The 17906-nt window shown below is 54.6% G+C and overlaps 3 protein-coding genes across 12 annotated transcripts in view; all 3 read right to left on the bottom strand.

The window, feature by feature from the left end:
- Positions 1 to 1191: 1191 nt before the first annotated feature.
- Positions 1192 to 3648, bottom strand: OCEL1 (occludin/ELL domain containing 1). The gene is made up of 6 exons (XM_055430271.2): positions 3405 to 3648; positions 3015 to 3191; positions 2693 to 2892; positions 2110 to 2275; positions 1821 to 1874; positions 1192 to 1609 (listed from the first exon to the last, which is right to left on the bottom strand). Exons 2-6 carry the CDS (start codon positions 3090 to 3092, stop codon positions 1487 to 1489), a joined length of 621 nt encoding a protein of 206 aa, XP_055286246.1. The 5' UTR covers positions 3093 to 3191; positions 3405 to 3648; the 3' UTR covers positions 1192 to 1486.
- Positions 3649 to 7122: 3474 nt separating this feature from the next.
- On the bottom strand, positions 7123 to 10240 carry USE1 (unconventional SNARE in the ER 1). Of its 2 annotated transcripts, none has more exons than XM_055428657.2 (8): positions 9976 to 10240; positions 9615 to 9664; positions 9398 to 9476; positions 9159 to 9311; positions 8626 to 8638; positions 8162 to 8189; positions 7567 to 7738; positions 7123 to 7324 (listed from the first exon to the last, which is right to left on the bottom strand). In XM_055428657.2, exons 1-8 carry the CDS (start codon positions 10114 to 10116, stop codon positions 7142 to 7144), a joined length of 819 nt encoding a protein of 272 aa, XP_055284632.2. In that variant the 5' UTR covers positions 10117 to 10240; the 3' UTR covers positions 7123 to 7141. The 2 variants fall into 2 exon arrangements, with proteins under 2 accessions (XP_055284632.2, XP_055284631.2); XM_055428656.2 differs by having other exon boundaries at positions 7567 to 7741; positions 9976 to 10239.
- A 1638-nt stretch (positions 10241 to 11878) lies between these two features.
- MYO9B (myosin IXB) overlaps positions 11879 to 17906 on the bottom strand; it is a 108351-nt gene continuing 102323 nt past the window's right edge. For 8 of the 9 annotated variants that reach the window (XM_088839153.1, XM_055428655.2, XM_088839152.1 and 5 more), the window contains 7 exons: positions 17621 to 17726; positions 17206 to 17337; positions 15258 to 15381; positions 14714 to 14761; positions 14217 to 14363; positions 13409 to 13532; positions 11879 to 13288 (listed from right to left, as the gene is read on the bottom strand). In XM_088839153.1, the coding sequence (XP_088695279.1) occupies positions 12873 to 13288; positions 13409 to 13532; positions 14217 to 14363; positions 14714 to 14761; positions 15258 to 15381; positions 17206 to 17337; positions 17621 to 17726 (1097 nt within the window). In that variant the 3' untranslated portion in view covers positions 11879 to 12872. The remainder of the gene's footprint in view (positions 13289 to 13408; positions 13533 to 14216; positions 14364 to 14713; positions 14762 to 15257; positions 15382 to 17205; positions 17338 to 17620; positions 17727 to 17906) is intronic. The other variant, XM_088839155.1, reaches the window with a different exon arrangement.

The raw sequence follows: 17906 nt of genomic DNA, 5'->3' as shown, positions 1-17906 counted from the left end.
GGTAATGCAGGGCACCAGGGGGCTTGCCATCCTGGCCTCAGAAGGTTGTGGCCCAGTTCTGTAGTGGGAAAGGCATCTATGGAATTTATGCCAGGACTGTGGCTCTAGGGGATGGGTAGAAAGGGCCCAGATGGTGGTGGTGGGTGGCACCTTTTGGCCCTGACTGAAAGCTTATCAAGTGAAGACAAATTTATCAAATTTTCAAAGCTTCCCTTTGAAAACCGGGAAGAACCTGGGTCTCACCCTGTAGGTTGGGCTAGGGCTTAGCCATAAAGCAGCCTTAGTCCTCCAAAATGTTCCCCATTGGAACCCTAGTCTCCTCCATGTCCATCTCGGAGGACATCTGGGAAGATGGAAATGAAGTCTCTTGGGTGTGCCCTGTCCCCAGAAGGGGACCGAGGTTGGAATGGGGTAAAGCTCTCCTACAGGCAGCTGGGCTGGTTTCTGCCCTGGGTAGGTGTTTCCTGAGAGGTCCTGTACATAAGTGAATATCTGTCCATTCCAGCCGGGCTGGACAGCAATGTGCTGTTTCTCAGATTCACAGGACATCTGTGGACTGACCAAGACCATGGTGTCTTTCCTGATTCCAGTCGGTCAGAGACTTGGATGCTTGTCCAGGCCTGATTGCTGAGCTTCAAAACCCAACCTTCTGCAGGAAGAAGACATCTTGAGCCTCCCTGGTTGTCAGGACACCCGTTGGGGTCCAGCCCTCTCTCCTTGCCCTATCACATGGGGCTGTCTTCCTGAGGACATGTGTTCCTTGAGGACCGATCCTGGGGCTGAGGCCTCTCTGTGACCCAGTGGCTGGCACTGCCTTCCTTGCCTGCAGCCTGCCTAACTGCCCCTGTCCTCTGGGAGGCCAAGGCTCAAAAAAAGCTCCTGAAAAAAAAAAAGCTCCTGGGTTACCATCATTGGGCTTCACATGGAGCCTGGTCCTACCTGTGCTCCATCCACGATACCCGGAGCCTGGCACGGGGTGGACATTAGGGGACCCTCCTGGCTGAGGAGGTGACACTAGTGGTTGACCCCTCAGCTTCCTACTCTTGGAGACTCTTAGAGGACAGGGAGCCCCCTGAACAGACTAGGGTTCACAGTCCACCCAGAGACCCTGGCCAAGTCCCTTTCTCAGATCCTTAATTTATTTTTCTCGGGAAAATGGAAGAACAATTTATTGGTGATGAGTGAAATCAGGAGTTTTAAGCGGCAGTAGGTATTTAATAAATGTTTATTCCACTGGAATGGAGAGTAGGACCCGCTTCCAGGGGATGGACTGGGATGTGGGGTCTCCATGGAGGTCCTGCAGGAGATTCTGGGAAGCCTTGCTGGAACAGGGGCCATCAGATCTAGGCCTCAAAGGCGAAGGCATTTAAAATCAGGCATGGCTACCCCAGGCAGGCAACAGTAACAGCAAAGATCAGAAGGGAAGAGAAGGAAGGATCTGGGTAGGGCCCCCTACTCCAATGGTTCCCTCTCTTCGCCAGGAAACTCAGAAGTACACAGAGCCCTCGCTGTCTTCTTGGTCATCGAATTTCTGGATCTGTGTCTTGAGGTGCTTTAGTTTGCCCTTCAAGTAATGGCAGCGAGCCTGCTTGTCCAAGAAGCTGGGGTCCTGATCAGGGCGAGATCCAGGGAAGTCTTTGTGGCAGTCTGGCCTGTGCCACTCAAGCTGCTTGAGCTTTCATCTTTTCCTCTCTGAACCTTAGTTTTCTTTCCATGAAACTGGGCACAAGGGCCCAGCCTCATGGGAGTGTGAGTATGTGTGTGTGTGGGGGGGGGGTGGTACAAAGGCCAGGCTGTAGGACTCAAGAGGCAGGACTCACCATCTGCTTCTTCTCAAATTCCCTCCAGACACGGGCAGCAACACGGGCCTCCTTCTGCCAGAGGAGAAGGAAGCAGGTGCTCAGGGAGCACAGGACCCAAGGAGGGATGGGGAAACTGAGGTTCAGACAAGGTGGACCTTGTCAAGGGCTGACCTCGGCCCATGTGATGTGGTGCCCGCCCAGCCTGGAGGAGGAAGAGGCCCAGAGATCTGAACCCACTGGGTTTCCAGAGGCCAGGCTCAGGCCACTTGAAAGGGATGTGGGGTGGGGGTTTCCCCCTGGTGCTGACCTGGCTTCGGGGTCTAGGCAGGGAGGTCAGCAGGGCCTCCAGCTGCTGGAGCTTCGCCCGTGCAGAGCCCACCTCCTGCTGGAGCTCCAGGAACTCCGGATACTGGTCCTGAAACACCGCGGCATAGCGGCTCCGGTCCTTCTCAGTGCTCACTGGTGGGTACTTACTGCCAGGTTGAAAGGGGGTCAGAGTATGAGTGGAAAGAACTCTTTTCCACAATCAGTGTAATTTGCTTTTCTTTGTCTCTGTTGGGCTCCCTGCCCCAAATGCCCTTCTTCTCTTTTTATTATTTGGTAAACTCTTACTCTTCCCTTGTAGCTCACTTGGTAAACAATCTGCCTACAATGCAGGAGACCCAGGTTTGATTTCTGGGTCAGGAAGATCCCCTAGAGAAGGAAATGGCAATCCATTCCAGTATTCTTGCCTGGAGAATCCCAAGGACAGAGGAGCCTGGCGGGCTACAGTCCATGGGGTCCTAAGAGTTGGACATGTCTTGGCGACTAAACCACCAAACTCTTATTCACTTCTCAAAGCCCCAGCCTCGGTGCCCCTTTCCTGTTCCAAGAAATTAGGAACCACTCACAGCTCATAGTCAGGCACAGGGTGGGGCCGAGGCACATGTCTTTCACAGACGGCTCGAGTAGACTTCTTGGTGCCCAGGAGGGCCCGGGAGGGGAGTTCATCCTCAAATACAATCTTCTTGGGCTTTGTCCTGTGGGCTCCGGGCTGGGGCTGGCACACAGTTCGGGGAGAGCTGGGTTTGAGGCCTCTAGACACCAGCCGCTGCAGAAGGCGCAGGAATCATGGTTTGGAGTTAACGAGGGTTAGCCGGCATCCCTTACACAGAGGGAAATGAATCCTGTGCCTGGGCTCGGCCTGGGAACTCTCCTTCCTTTTAGACTCACCGGAGGACCAGGGCCAGGCGGACGGGTCTGCAGGTTCCCCCGGGAGCCATGGGTCTGGGGGGGCTCTCGGGTGGGCATCGGCTTGGGGGCGGCGCCGCTCCGGCGTCCCCGGGCCTGTGTGCGGGTCCTGCGAGGAGAGTCGTGACCCGCGCGTGGCGGGGATGGTCGGCGGGCGGACTGTGGACACAGCAGGGGGACATGATTGGAGGTGGGACTGCGGGAGGACTCGCTGGGAAGCGGCTCCCGGACCGGCCGGCTCCTTTACCCGCTACGCTTGCTCCATCTCCGCCCTCATTTGCATAGACGCACGCCATTGGCCTCAGAGAGCCCCAGGCCCGGCCGCCGGGTGCGTCACCCGGAAGAGCGCTATGCAAATAACCCGCTACGTACCGCGCAGCCCAGGATTGGCTCGCGTTAACCCCGCGGCCCGCAGTCTCTCCCGCAGGGCTAGGTGGAGCCCGCGGACAGCGCCCCCGAGAAGACCCTTGGGATCTCCGGCCGGTAGCGGGCCGCACGAACCACTCCTGCCTGGGGCCACCTGTCCCAGCGTCTGGGGCTCCGACTCTAGGTCCGCTCCCGAAGTCCGTGCGGAGTCCACCGGCTGGGCTGCTCCGCGGGCCAGGGGCGGGGCCTCGGCGTATAGGGCGGGGCTGGCGGTGAGGGGGCGGGCCCGGCGAAAAGGGACGTGGACCCACACCCTGGCGCTGAGACTGACGCAGCTGCTGTGTGTTTGGGGTCGGTAGCTCGCCCTTGCTGACTCTCAGTTTATTTGGAGAACTTTCGGCAGAGGATGCGATGGTTAGACAGCATCACCGACTCAATGGCCAGAAGTCTGAGCAAACTCCGAGAGACAGTGGAGGACAGCGGAGCCTGGCGTAGTGCAGACCATGGGCTCGCAAAGAGACCGATAACGACTTAGCGACTGAACAACAGCACCGACTTATCTATTTACTCAGCGGTTGTATTTTTAAAATAGTTCTTTAAATAAGCACTGGAGGCATGTTTAGAGAATTCACATAGAAAAGAAGCGTAGCGCAGAGTGAATTTCTTACCCACCCTTATTCCCAGAGGCCACAGTTAATTCTGTCTCCTTTCGGAGAGATTTTAAGTCAATGACAAATCTTCCTCACTACGGATAGTACTATAGAAAAAAGGTTCAAGGGCACATTTCTTTGGCCAATTGTGCAGGATTATGTGGGATAAATCCCTAGAAGTGAAACTTCCCAGAATCCACGGGGGAAAGAGACCTGCGTATTTTAATTTGGAAAGATAGTGTCAAAAAGATTGAACTGACTTGGAAAAGACTCTGAAGCTGGGAAAGTTTGAAGGCTAAAGAAGAGGGTGGCAGAAGGTGAGATGGTTACATAGCATCACCGATTCAATGGACATAACTTTGAACAAACTCTGGTAGATAGTGGAGGACAGAGGAGCCTGGTGTGCTGAATGAAGTTCATAGGGTTGCAAAGAGCCGAACACAACGTAGCGACTGAACAGCATCAATTGTCAAGTTGTTTCTCAGTGAGCTTGTGCCAATAATGCTCTAATCAGCTGGTTTTCCCACAACCCTTGCAACCTCAATGACATCACAGTTTCCTGTAGTGTACTTTCAAAGTTTTAAATCTTGCCTAATCTGGTGAGTGAAAAAATTCAGAAACCATTTGTATTTGTTTTCCTGTTTATTTCCTGCAAATCTTTTTTTTTTCTTGTCGGCTTTTCAGTTCAGTTCAGTTGATATATTAAGGGTGTTAATTTAACCAGATAGTGTATCTTTGCTGTTGCTATTATAAATGGGATCTTCCAATATGTTTTGCAACTTTGTTTTTTGCATATAGGAAATTAATTTAAATATTCATTAACCCTCTTCCTGGTTTACTAAATTCTCTTAACTGAAATAGCTGTTTTAGTTAATTTGCTTGGATCTTTTTATATAGACAAATAATTTTATCATCTATGAGTGATTTTACTTCTTTTCTTTCAATTTTTTTTTTTGTTGTCTAGTTGCACTGACTAGCACCTCCGGACAATATTAAATCATTGGAGGAGATGGGTGGACTGTTGAGTATCCCTCCACTCCACCTCAGTTTAGTTTCTTCACTTTGATGGTAAAACTTCTAGTATTTGCATATTAAACTCAACACTGCCTTTGGCTTGCGATTTTTCCATTCAATGAGGAAATGCTCATTATTTGTAATTGAGACTTTGAGTAATGGATGCTGTGAACAGTACAAGGTACCATTTCACTCTATGATTTTGCTTCCTGATGCATTAATATGGCTATTAACATGCTTCCTAATACTGAACCATCTCTGAGTTACAAGCGTGAGCCTCCTTCTTATGGTCCATTTTTTAAAAGTTGCCACTGGAGCTTTCATAAAGCTTTATAAACTGCCACCAGAATTTTAAAAGCTGTTAGTGGTAGTTTTACACCTATGCTGATGGAGTCAGGGTGGGGCCCACGTGGACAACTCCATGCATGTTCCACAGTGCTCGTCTCGATGGTCTGGGACAGGCACCTTCTGTCCACCCTTCCTTACCAAGCTTCTTCAGTCACCCCTCTCACAGACTTTGCTTTTGACATCTGGAATGGGGATAAGCAGAACCCAGGACCCGTAATTCCTCTGGACTTATATTCCATGATCCCTTCCAAGGTCCCAACTCCAGTGCCCACCAGACTATGACCTGGGCAGGGTAGGGTCTCCACTAATTTCTTTGTGTTTGCTGAGTGACTGTGTGATGCATCTGCAATGTTCTGAGATCTCTGGCCGTGGTTGGGCTAAGCCTTGTCTCTGAATTGTCACTTTCAATCCCAAGGAAAGTCCAGCACTGACACCCTGAGAGGGTAATAGGCAGGAAGGCTAGGGGTCCCCAAACGGAGGAAATAGGCTGCAAGTGTCAGATATTTTTTTCTCCCTGAAGCGGCAGGAGGAAACAAACTACAAGTGTCAGACATTGTCCCTTCTCTGTACAAAATTAAAAGGTTTCTTTTAAAATTTTGTGTTGCCATGATGACATCTGGTTCCACCTGAAATTAACTTTTCTCAAACCTTGAGCTAACCAATGCGGTTTTTCTTATGGAAATGTTTTTCTTATGCTATGTTAATGAACTATGTACTTACCTTAGACTGTTTCATCAAGTAGGTTCTGCCTAAGACTCAGAACTGGTAATGGCTCAACAAACCAGTATGTTTTACTCATGGAAATGTTCTGTTAAGCTATGTTAATGTGACTATGTATTTGCTTGGAAATATGCCTATCTTCAAGATTCATGTCTTTTTTTTTAAAGAATTTATTTGGTCTCACGAGGCCTTAGTTGAGGCATGTGGAATCTAGTTCCCTGACCAGGGACTGAACCTGGGCCCCCTGCACTGGAAGCACAGGATCTTAGCCACTGGGCCCCCAGGGACGTTCCCATGTCAGTTACTGTACGACCCGGGATCCTCACCCTTTGCCAGTGATATCTCCAAATGCATGTTGTGGGTGAGGGGCCTGGTGCCACTCTGAATTTGCAGACATTTCCTTTTCTCTAATTAGCAGCTTGCTAATAGGTATATAACTTCTTGCTAAAAACTAGCAAGGGGGAACTCTTTCTGCCCCCTTCTGATGTCTATGTCAGAAGCTTTCTCTCTTTTATACTTTAATAAAACTTTATTACACAAAAGTTCTGAGCGATCAAGCCGTGTCACTGGCTCTGGATCGAATTCATCTCCTCCGGAGGCCAAGAATCCCAGTGTCGTTCACAGCTCAGAGAGACAACTTTTCAACCCTTCCTACAGGCTGACCTCCAGGCATGGGCCCACTCCTCCCCAACCCTCCAGACCTACCTTGACTCCACAGGAATGTGTTTGGCTCTGACTCCATCAGATTGGGAGTTCTTGGGGACTCTATGGGCCCTGCCTTGTCCAGGGTGAAGTAGGTACCTGGGGCTGGGGGGGAGTGGAAACGGGAGGCAGGCTTGTTGACTCACCTCCCCCAGCTGCCTGACCTCCTTCCTTCCCTGGTCATGTATTTTCTATAGCTCTCATGGGGCTCCAAGGGCCTTCCCATCATGTTGCCAACCCCAAAGGGTATCATCCCTGGACAGGGTGGAGGGCAGAGACAGGACAGGTGACACAGGCCAGGCCAAGTCTTTATTTGAGTTTGGGCATAATACGGATGAAGAGGATCATGCTGATGAAGATGAAGCAGACGACTATAAGCATGGCCCAGAGCAGCCAGTTGACTGATTTCTGCGTGTGCTGCTCCAGCCGCTCAGATTCTGTCTTCAGCTTTTCAAGGTTCTGGTCGGCCATCTTGAGTGAGTGTGACAGGGTCTGTGGGTGACGGAGGGAGAGTGTCAACAGGACTGGGTCCAAGTGTTGCCTCTTCCTATTGCTTGGGGTAAATCTATACCTCTTGGCCCTTGCTAGTGCTGTTTTGTCTTCTGGGAATGCCATTTTTGACTTCTACCAAACTCCTATTCATCCAGCTAAATCCCAGCCATAGGGACCTTCTTCTGGGAAGCCTTCTTTGATGCCCCAAACCAGAGGCTCTAAGGTTCCCAGAGTCCTCATACCTGGTTGTCCTTCTTGATGACACTCTGGGCAGCCAGTGTGTTGGTCTTGAGGCTCCGGGCCAGGCCGAGCATCTCCTCTGCCAGCTTCTCCTGGAGGTTCTGGTGTCGCTGCAGGACGAGGTCTAGCTCAGCTGCTGACTGCTTCTCATCCCTTGGTGTGGGCCCTGATGCCCTACTGACCCCACAGATGGGTAGACCAGTGGGTATGAGATCAGGGGGTGTGGGAAGGAGAGAAGAGACCAGCATGTTTTCAAGGGACCTAGAGGTTATAGTTCCAGCTACTGCCCTGCTTGGGGCTGTTGCTCCTTTTTCGCTTTGGCTTCTGGGAAGAGCATCCTCAGAAGTGGCTGTTGATTGGTGTTTCTTTTTTAATTTTATTATTATTACTGGCTGCACCGCTCAGCTTCTAGGATCTTTTTCTCCAACAAGGGATTGGATCCGGGCCCTTGGCAATGGAAGCACACAGTCCTAACTACTGGACCACTGAGGAATCCCCTGACTGGTGGTTTAGATGCCCATGGTTGTGCTTTAGTGGTCCAAGTTTTGTCCAACTTCCCTCTCCCCGTAGTGCTCCCCAAGGGCTGAAGATACTCACGTTCTCTTCCTCACATCCAATTCGGGCTCTGAAAGCAAAACAAGCCAAGCGGGCAAAAAGGAAGACTTGGTTTGCTGTTTTTGTTTCCTGACCATTGCCCAGGATGTGTCTGCTACTCACAATGCCATTTCCCATTCTGTCTGCTGAACAGCAGGTGGGCTCTGGATCAGGCTTCAAAGCATTCCCTACTAGGAAGCGTTCCTCATCCCGGCTCCCCCAGGCCCCAGGTCCTTCCCTCTAGCCAGCCTCAGTCCCTTCGGCTGGGAGTGTCCAACTCTGTTTCCTCTGGGGCCCCTTCCTCTGTCTTGGCACCCCCTTCAAGGATAACTTGGTAAGGCCCCTGGGCACTGTTTCCCTGGGCTGTGAACACCCTGTGGGAGCCAGGTGAGGCACGAGGGATGTGGGGCCCTAAGGATACATATCTGTCCCAGGCCTTGAGTCCTGTTCTGCTCATGCTGTCTCACCTTCACTAGAGTCCTGTAGGAAAAAAGGAGAGGCAGAGAATCACCAACCATGCCATGCCCCCAGACCTGTCCTTTCTGCTTTCAGAAACTCCCCACCCTCAATCAGGACCCTGGACAAGTCCTGTGACCTCTGAGGCTCAGTTTCCTCATTTCTAAACTGAAAACAAGGGTTCATATTTTGAAGGGTATTTTTCAGATCCACAGAAAGTGCTCATAGAGGTATCTGTCATCCTATTTCACAGATGAAAAAACTCACTGATGTGTGGTGAGGCACGGCCAAACCTTGCTCTGGGCCAACTCTAGGGCTTTTAAGTGTAGATGTGCCATTTTTGCCTTGTACCGAAGCTCTTATTCATCTAGTAAAGCCCTGGCCACGATGCCTGTCTGTTGGGAAGTCTTGTCTAATGGTCCAGGTCCTGTCTGTTGGGTATCCATCCTAGTCCCTGACCCAGACAGTGTTTGTTCTGGCCACCTCCATGCACAAATTCCTGTCCCCAACTGAAGTTTCCCGGGAACTAGGGAGGGAGCCCTACCGTGCCGAGCAGCTCACTCCGCATCTCACTGGTGTACCGAGCCCGTGACTGTAGGTGCACTGTCTTCGTAGCGGGTACCCGTTCCCTGGCTGTAGTTGGTACTCGGCCAGGGGCCAGGAACTGGTTGGCTAGTGCCTTCTCTGAGGAGGAGGTCTGCAGAAACGGGAAGGGAGCAGTCACCAGAGGGGCAGGCCCCAGGTGAGCATGAAAGTTGACCAGGCAGAGGTGCCCCTGCTTACCAGTTTCTCTGCCTGCAGCATCCCCTTCAGAAAATCCACCTTCCGAGAATATTCATTGAGCACCTCGGAAGCCGGTTTGCTGGAAGGGGAGAAGAGGAAAAGGGAAAGCCTACTGTGTCCACTTGAGGGGAGGTTCTTAGCGGGAACTGGAGACCAGGGTTCTTGGTCTCCAGTAGGAGACTCAATTTTGAGTCAACCTGTGGCCGCCTGCACTCACCTTGCCTGTGCTTTCAGGGCCTGCAGCATGTCCTCGAGAGCTCCCACGTACTGGGGACAAAAAGTGGGGTGTCAGCCCAGTCCTCCCCCAACCCCTACATCCTGCTCGGAGAGAACAGAGTCAACAAGGGGCGAGGCAAGGATGGGGGCGGGGTTGAAACAGGAGGAGCCAAGTATCAGGAGGAGGGACCTGCTGAGCCCCAGGGAGAAGGCGGGAGAGCAGCAGGTGGACGTGGCCAGAACCAACCGGAAGAGGCGTGCCCAGGCTGGCTGGCGGGGCGGGGGAGTCGGGCCGGTGGCCTGTAGCGGCGGGGACCACTCTCCTGGATTCGGGGTTTACGAGGAAACACAGGATTCTCTACCTTTTCTAGACGCCACTCGTCCGGGTCCCGTTTTTCCGCTGCCATCGCCTCGCAGCGGCACAGCAGCCGCACCAGGTTCAGCTCCAGCCTCGACGCTGCCATCACCCCCCAGTGGTGCTCCGCCCCTTCCGCCGGCGCCATCTTAAGAGATGGCGGAAGTGCCTTCCGTGGCCTCCTTCCGGTCGGAAGTGCCCTGTTTGTTTGCTGTCCCGTTCTTGATTAGGGTGGCGGAAGTAATGTCTTGTTTCAATGCGAGACACCATCCCGTCTGCATTTACTCCGGGATGAATTGCTTGCTTATTATTGCGAGAATCTTGATCCTTCCGGAAAGGCTGAAAGGATCAAGTCCTTCGGTGCCAGAAAACCTACATGCAAAGCGCGAAGTGCTCATTACACCCCCCTTCAAAATTCCTACCCTTCACTCCTTCCTGAGTTTTTCCCACTCTGAGCCCTTCTGCATTCAGGCAGTCTTTTCTGAATTCACGAGGAGAGGCCCTGGCCTGGGACTTCGGAATCCAAGACTTAGGGGCTATTGTTCCCGGTCCCAGCCCTGACCCTGACTCCACCTCCCCGGTGCGAGTTTCTTAACTTTTTCTGGACCTGTTTCCGGTCTTGGGAAACGGTTAGTCTGGTAGTGACATGAGCTAAACCTGGGAGCATGAGGTGTGGCTGGGTCACCCTCAACGCCCAGACCCCCGTGGACAGAACCCCACCGCGTCCTGAAGAAGTCAAGGCCCCTTGTTCGAGTCTCCCTCTGTGGGCCCTCCGAGTGAGGATGGGGACATACAGGGGCTGAAGCCCGGCGTACATCCCTCAACTATCTCCCCATCCTTCATGTTACCTGTGTTCAGGTCACATCAGTGGCCTTGGTGCCCTATAAGTACCGTGGATGAGTCCAAACTCAAACTCAGGTTATTGATGTGACTGAGGGGGGCGGGGAGTGGCTCTAGAGCCAGACAGGGCTTCCCAAATGGCTCAGTGAAAGAATCCACCTGTCAGTGCAGGAGACACACGAGACGCGGGTTCGACCCCCGGGGTCAGGAAGATCCCCTGGGGAAGGAAATGGCAACCCACTCCAGTATGCTTGCCTGGGAAATTGCATGGACAGAGGAGCCTGGTGGGCTACAGTCCATGGGGTGGCAAAGAGTCGGCCATGACTGAGCACACACCCACACAGGCATGAGCCAGACAGGGCAGGGTCTGAACCCCAGGTCGCCCCATCCCAGCTGTGTGGCCTTAAACTAGACCGCCACCTCTTCAGCACGTGCCACTTAAACTCAGGTTGGTCATGGTCTCTTAACTCCCCCACCCCTACAAACCCCATCTGCCAACCAGTTCCCACAACTGCCGATCTGCTCGCAACCTGGGAGCTTCTCTACTGGTGGTGGTGGTGGTGGTGCTGTTGCTTCAGGCTCCGGTGGGTCCACCGGGACTGACTCACCACCCCCCACAGCAGGGGGCCCCTTCAGCTGACATTCAAGCCCCTGCTAGGGAGAGGCTGGGTGTGACAGGAGGCAGCGCCCAGGACAGCAGGCTCTCCTCACTTAATGTGACTTGGTCGTGAGCTGCCTGCTTCCTCAGTTTTCTGGATCAATAAAAAGCACTTCCAGGGATTCTCCTGCTGGTCCGGTAGTTAAGAGTCCGAGCTTCCACTGTAGCGGGTGCGGGGTTTGATCCCTAGTCAGTGAACTGGGATTCTATAAGCTGCATGGCACAGCCAAAAAATAAGCCCACCTCGCTTGTGTGATTCCAACAGGAGTTGGCTGGAGGAACGATGGAAGTCCTCCCAGACAAAGGGGCTCAATCCTTGCCCTGCACCATCGCCATTTTTGGTTGAGGCTGCATGTCTGACCCCCACCCGCCAACCTGGAGCCTGTCTGAGTACGAACTGCATGCAGACACCTCTTAGGCACTTTTTCTTTATTTCACATGGCCTGTGGGTGTCTCTTGTCCCCGACCTGGCGCCATGTGTCCAGGTGTTGGGAGAGTGGGCTTAGTCTAAGAGGGGAATCTCCCCCTCTGCAGATGCCCAGACTGTCACTGTAGATTTGCAGAGACATACAACCCAGGCTTTGCCCTCCCCACCCATGAACGGTCCTGAGTTGCGGGCTCTTGTTCTGCCATATAGGGCGGGCAGTGCCAAGGTGGTCTTCTCTGTCCGGGGCATAACAGACTGAGGAGTGATGGCCACATTCGAGTATTCCTGGAATAACGTGAGGTCTGTGGTGCCTGCAGTGGAGGCCTCCTACCACCTTGTGTCCTGGCTCTAGCCAACAGTCTTGATCACCACGGAAGGCTCCACTGTTCCCTTGAATGGGTCAGGTAGCCACTGGCCGGGCTGTAGTATGGGGCAGTCAGAGGCCACAAGTGTCCAAACCCCTCATGCAGAGTCCTCGCCTTCGGCCCCCTCAGCTGTCCCTCAGCGTGGGTCTGGGCCTCCGAAGCTTGGCGGCTGTGTGGGCTTGCTCTGAAGACTCACATCCAGGTTATAAGGATGATGCAGGGCGTTAATATAAAAGTTTGTACATACACATATAAAAACAATTTGGTCTTCTGTTAAGGCTGTTACAGTTTAAACTTATGTAAACCACGCACAAAGAAACAGTGACCTTGAAGACGTACAAAAGGGGAGTTGGGAGATGCTGGGCTGCCCCGGCCATGATTTGGTGCTCTGATCTGGCGACTTCGTGTGACGTGGGGGCTCAGCAAGGGTGGCCAGGCCTCAGCCAGCCTCTCCCTGCCTGGACTCACTTGGAGCCAGTGCCCACCTCACATCACTTTCGGAGCTTTCCACTCTGGATCCTTCTCAGACGGCTGAATGCTGGCTCTGCAGCTCTGGTGCCCAGCTTGGGGACTGGGCCGTCCTTGGACGTGCGGATGCTGGCAGCTGAGGGCCCTCAGCCATTGGCCTGGCCCGAGGAAGAGGGCAGGCAGTAGGTTGGGGGGTCCGAATACCTCCGCTTGGCCCCAGGCGGCCGGTCATCCTTGTCCAGGGGCTCGTGAGGGCCCTGAGCAGGCAGGTGAGCGCCTGGCGTGATATACACTGAGTGTACCTGGTCTGGGCGGCGGGCCGGCGGCTCTCGGCGCCTCACTGTGGCGGCAGCTTCCTGGGTACCAGGCGCCCGGCCAGGGAGATAGGAGGGCAGGCCAGGCGGAAGCTTGATGTTGGCCGTGGGCATGATCGGGGTCCGCCGGGGGGTCTTCACTCTGACCGTCACGAAGGACGACGGCCTTCGTCGAGGAGGGGCGGCCGCCTCGGGGAGGGGGCTCGGGGTGGGCGCGCCGGGGCAGGGGAGAGCAGGCGCGGGGGGCCCTTTTGAGAGACAGATGGCAGGGTTACTGCAGCTCCAGGACCGGCAGATGGACCCTCGCCCGGGGGCCTGCTGGGTGTGGGCGCGGGGAGGAAGAGCGCAGATGCTGCCTTAATACTGACCTTCCGAAGCCCCGCGCCCAGCCCGCTCTTCCAGCAGGCTCTCCGTGCTGGCCGATGCCTCCGAGTCCAGGTTCTCCTCGTCAGAGCCCCGAGGGTCCAGCTCTGGCAGCCGGTACGTGATGTCCTCCCTGCGGATGAAGGGGTCACAGTGTCCAAGGCTGCTCCGTGGTGAAGGACTGCCCCGTGCAAAAGTGCCAGGCCAGCAGGGGACAGAGGAGGCTACTCTGCTCCTCGATGGGACTCTCTGCCCCCTAGCATCCCAAACCCAACTCCCAAAGCACACCTCACCCCAGAGGCCCCTGGCTCAGTGAAGTTCATGTGCGCAAAGGGTCAGAGTGGACGGAAACCAGGCATCTGCGACTCAGCGAGGGAGGAATTTCTGTCTCAGGACCTTAACACATGCTGGCCCTTTTGTCTGGAGTGCCCCAGCCTGTTCCTAAGAACAGGATGCCCAGGTGGCCCAGATTACACCCAACCTCCTGGCATAATTTGTCAACTCCATCTCTGTTCGTACTTCCACTCTGACTGGACAATAAACTGGGGGATCGGCCCAGCTGAGGCCAACTTTAAGTTCAGGCATCATCCCTGTGGCCTCTCCTCTCCCTGTAGACCACCATGATGGCCAAGTGGGGGGTTTAAACAGTCCTAGGTTGTGTTATAGGACAGCAGTGCCCCATGAGATGGACCCTGGACCACAGCGCTGAGCCTAGCCCATCAACCTCCTATCAGCCAGACCCCCTCTAGTGGAGGGGCCCGTGGACGGAGACCAGATAGGGCAGCTGAGGGTTGTGAGGGATCAGAGAGACACTTGCTTCTCCTCTTTGATGGACTGGATCCGCTCAATTAGGATCTCCTTCTCCCGATCCTCATCGCCTCCGGCTGCTTCCTCCTCCTGCAGCACCCCCAGCTCCTCCGGGCCACTGCTGCTGCTCCCCCGGGTCTTGGGGTTCTTAATCTGAAAAGAGATGCAGCATGTCTGGCCAGCCCCTCTGGGTGGGTGGGAGATCAGTGCTTGCACATGGGGAGAGAATGGTACGAGCAGCTCTGGGGGAGGTTAGTTCTGACATGGAAGTCTAGGCTTAGTGAGGCTTCTCTGGGGATCATGCGGGGACCCAACTGCCAGTACTTGGCTGATTAGTTGTCTTCAGCACAGGTGATCAGCAGGCAACGAGGTTCCCCCAGCATGCACTTCCGGAGGTTAGGACACGCTCGGCCTATTCTACAAGGACCTTAGGGGCCGAGAGGAACCCCAGCATGCACCGCACCGGGAGACGTGTGAGGAGGACGGACCGCAGGTGTACATACCAGGACCCCCTCATAGGGAGACGAAAACCCCAGTTTGAGAGGCCATGGCTGGGGGAGAGATGAAGAGAGGGTAACCACACAGGGCCACGACCAGGGTGTAAGTGCTAGTCATGGGCATACAGCCATGTGTGACTGTGGGGACAGGACAGGGTCCTCCCACAGGAGCCTGAGACTGGCCCCTATCCTCCTATCCGCCCCCCCACCCCAAGCCTCTTCTGCTGTGGGTGTTTCCCTGTGGACGGGGCCTAGGTCAGCCAGGGCTGTGGCTGGAGAATGACCAAGAGCCCTACCAAGTAGGTGACAGGTTCCTCCCCAACTGCTGAGAAGAACAGCCGACCCTGAGGCTGGTCTAGGACGATGGTCTTTTGGCCGAGGTGAGGAATCGGCCCCTAACCATGCTGCCAGGAGGCCCCAGGTCAGGCTGATTGCGGCTAAGGATGTGTGCTGGAAGTGTGCGCTGGGCAGACAAGTGAGACTGCACCTACCGCCCAAACTCCGCCCCTGCCCAGCTCCCCCCACCAAAGCCCCGCACAGCATAGCTCACAGCATTCTGGCGCAGCAGAGAAAGCCTTCGGAAAGCCATGCTCTCGGCAGCCTCCAGCTGGTTGATCTCCTCCATCTTCACTTTGTACTTCCTCATCTGTTCTTTGATCAGCATCTCCACGCACCTGTGGAGAAGGCTGCTCAGCTACCGCTCGGGATGGGGGCGGGGGATGGCCAACATGAGGGCCCCACATCTAGGGAGATGCTGGCCCAAGACTGGGGCATGGTGGCTGAGATGGACACCCAGAGGCCAGGCAGGGCCACGGGCAAGGCTGTGGCTCGTTTCGTGGCCCTGGTTCACCTGCTATGTGATATCATGCGGCTCACCCCACCTCTCTGAGCCTGAATCCCTGTCTTAATAAGCCTCCTCCTTTGAAGGAGGAAGTACAGTACCAGGGAGGCTGGGCCATTTACCCCATGGGCTGTAGGCAGGTGGCCCCAAGGGCTCTAGAAGAAAGTTGTGACCCAAGACACATCTGCTCAGTGGTCAGGGCTAGCCTGGAATGGTTGCTGGTCGGTGGAATGGTCAGTACCAGGGCAGGGAGGGCGTGGTGGGATGGGATGGACTCAGTTTGGATGGAGAGGCAGTCATGACTCAGGTCTATTGTCAGGATCACAGATTAAAAAAAAAGTACCAAGGAATGTGCTGGAACAGGTTGGAAGAAAATCTGTCAACGCCACAGGGCTGCCCACGTAGTGTCAGGGCCTCAGTGGGCTCTCCTCTCTGCCTGCCAGCTGCTGGTTATGCCTGGGGGAACTCACGGTCAGGCACAGCCCTCAGGCCTGCCTGTGTTCACCTCGTGACACAGCCCTGGGTGACAAGTTCTTACTTTTACAACCCACTGCGTGAACAGTGTCCTCTTACTGATGGATGTCTGCTGATGCCCTTCTGAGTCCTTTTTCTTTCATTCATTTTAATTTGTTTTGGCTGTACTGTGCAGCATGTGAGATCCCAGTTCCCTGACCAGGGATTGAACCCTGAGCCCCTTGTGTTGGAAGCTTGGAGTCTTAACCACTGGACTATCAGGGAAATCCATCCTTCTGAAGAACTTTCTGAGAATTTTGAAGATCATTTGATGGGAAGAAGGAACCCTGAGACAATTGCTCCTTTTTGCTGCCGGTTTCCACTGCTCCCAGAGGCTGGGCATGTGGGGTTCACCATCTGTCCCCCACCCTGGACTGGGGATGAGGGATTTCTCCTGTTTTTGGGTTTTCACCCTCAAAAGAACTCAGGAGTGATGCTCTTGCTGCTGGAGGGGAGATGCTGCCAGGTCTCCTGGGTCAGCCTCAGATGCCCCCACAAGGCCTGGCTGCTTCTTGCCCTCGTCTGTCACAAGAGCCCTTTCACCGATCACAGCAGCCAGCGCACATCTGGACTTTGTCAGGAGTTTGGGTTTAGTGTGAGTGTAGAAAGTCATGACTTTCTACATGACTTCAGAAGAAAAGAAGGAAGGGTAGAGAGAACAAATGAAGTCCATGTAGGGCCCCAGTCCTCAGGACACCTCCTAGGGTGGTGGTGGTGGTTTAGTTGCTAAGTCGTGTCTGACTCTTTGCAACCCCATGGACTGTAGCCCTCCTGGTTCCTCTCTCCATGGGATTTCCCAAGCAAGAATACTGGAGGGGGTTGCCATTTCCTTGTCCAGGGGACATTCTCCACCCAGGGACTGAACCTGTGTCTCTTGCATTGCATGTGGATTCTTTGTCCACTGAGAAATCATGGAAATTCTCCTTTCTCTGACCAGGGATCGAACCCGGGACCCCTGAATTGGGAGTGTGAAGTTCCCTGGGGTATGTTCTTCTGGGTTTTTCTCTGCAGGCACATTTACATGCTACCGAGGCTAGGCTATCCTAGGATTCTGGAGCGGGCTGTCCTGTTTAGTTGTGGGATCCCTGGCTGGGTTGCTCTGAGTGTGTGTTGGGGGTGGGGGCTGCCCAGTCCTGGCACTCACGTGGTGATTTTGAGGACATCCTTCATGCTGATTAGGGGGTCCGAGTTGTCGGGGCATCGCAGAAGGCAGGGCGCGAAGATGATGGCCAGCGCGCTGGGTGACATGCGGTTCACATCCTCGAGCAGGGCCACCCTGTGTGGCAAGCGGCAATTAGGGGGTGGCTGCAGGGAGACCCCAAACCAGAGTCCAGAGGCTGGGGGTCACTGTGGGGAAAGTGCTGCCGCAGGTGGGAGGTGAGAAACGCTGGCTTCTGCAGGGTGAAGAAAAAGGTCCACGAAAAAGCTGGACCCCCCAACACAGGCTCATGCCTTGGCAGGGAGCCACCAGGGCATGCCAACCCAGAGAATGCTATGGCGGGGCTCTTGCTGGGATCCCCCCGCCCCAGACAGCCGGCAGTTAGGGCACGGGCACTTGCTTGACCAAGTGGAAGATGAGCCGCTCCAGGGAGTTGTGGTTGGCTTCTGGCAGGTGCTCCAGGACGGCGTAGATGGCAGCCAGCTGCTCCTGCTTCTCTGGGAGCTCTAGGAGGGTCCCGGGTGTCAGCGCCCCACGGCCCCCACCCGATGGGCCCCAGGGCGCCTGGAGCCTCCCACCGTGTAGGGCCCGGGGCAGTGTATGTGGCAAGGAGAAAGGGCCACAGAGCGGTCCTGGGCCCAGCCAAGGCCTTGTTTTCTGAGCTGGGGAGATGGGGGTCCCTCCTC

This window comes from Moschus berezovskii, chromosome 8 (genome assembly GCF_049115385.1).
Source record: "Moschus berezovskii isolate FMDL1 chromosome 8, NW_MosBer_1.0, whole genome shotgun sequence".
NCBI lineage: Eukaryota > Metazoa > Chordata > Mammalia > Artiodactyla > Moschidae > Moschus > Moschus berezovskii.
The sequence above is the reverse complement of the archived record's forward strand: the minus strand, read 5'-3'. Positions and strand labels throughout refer to the sequence as shown.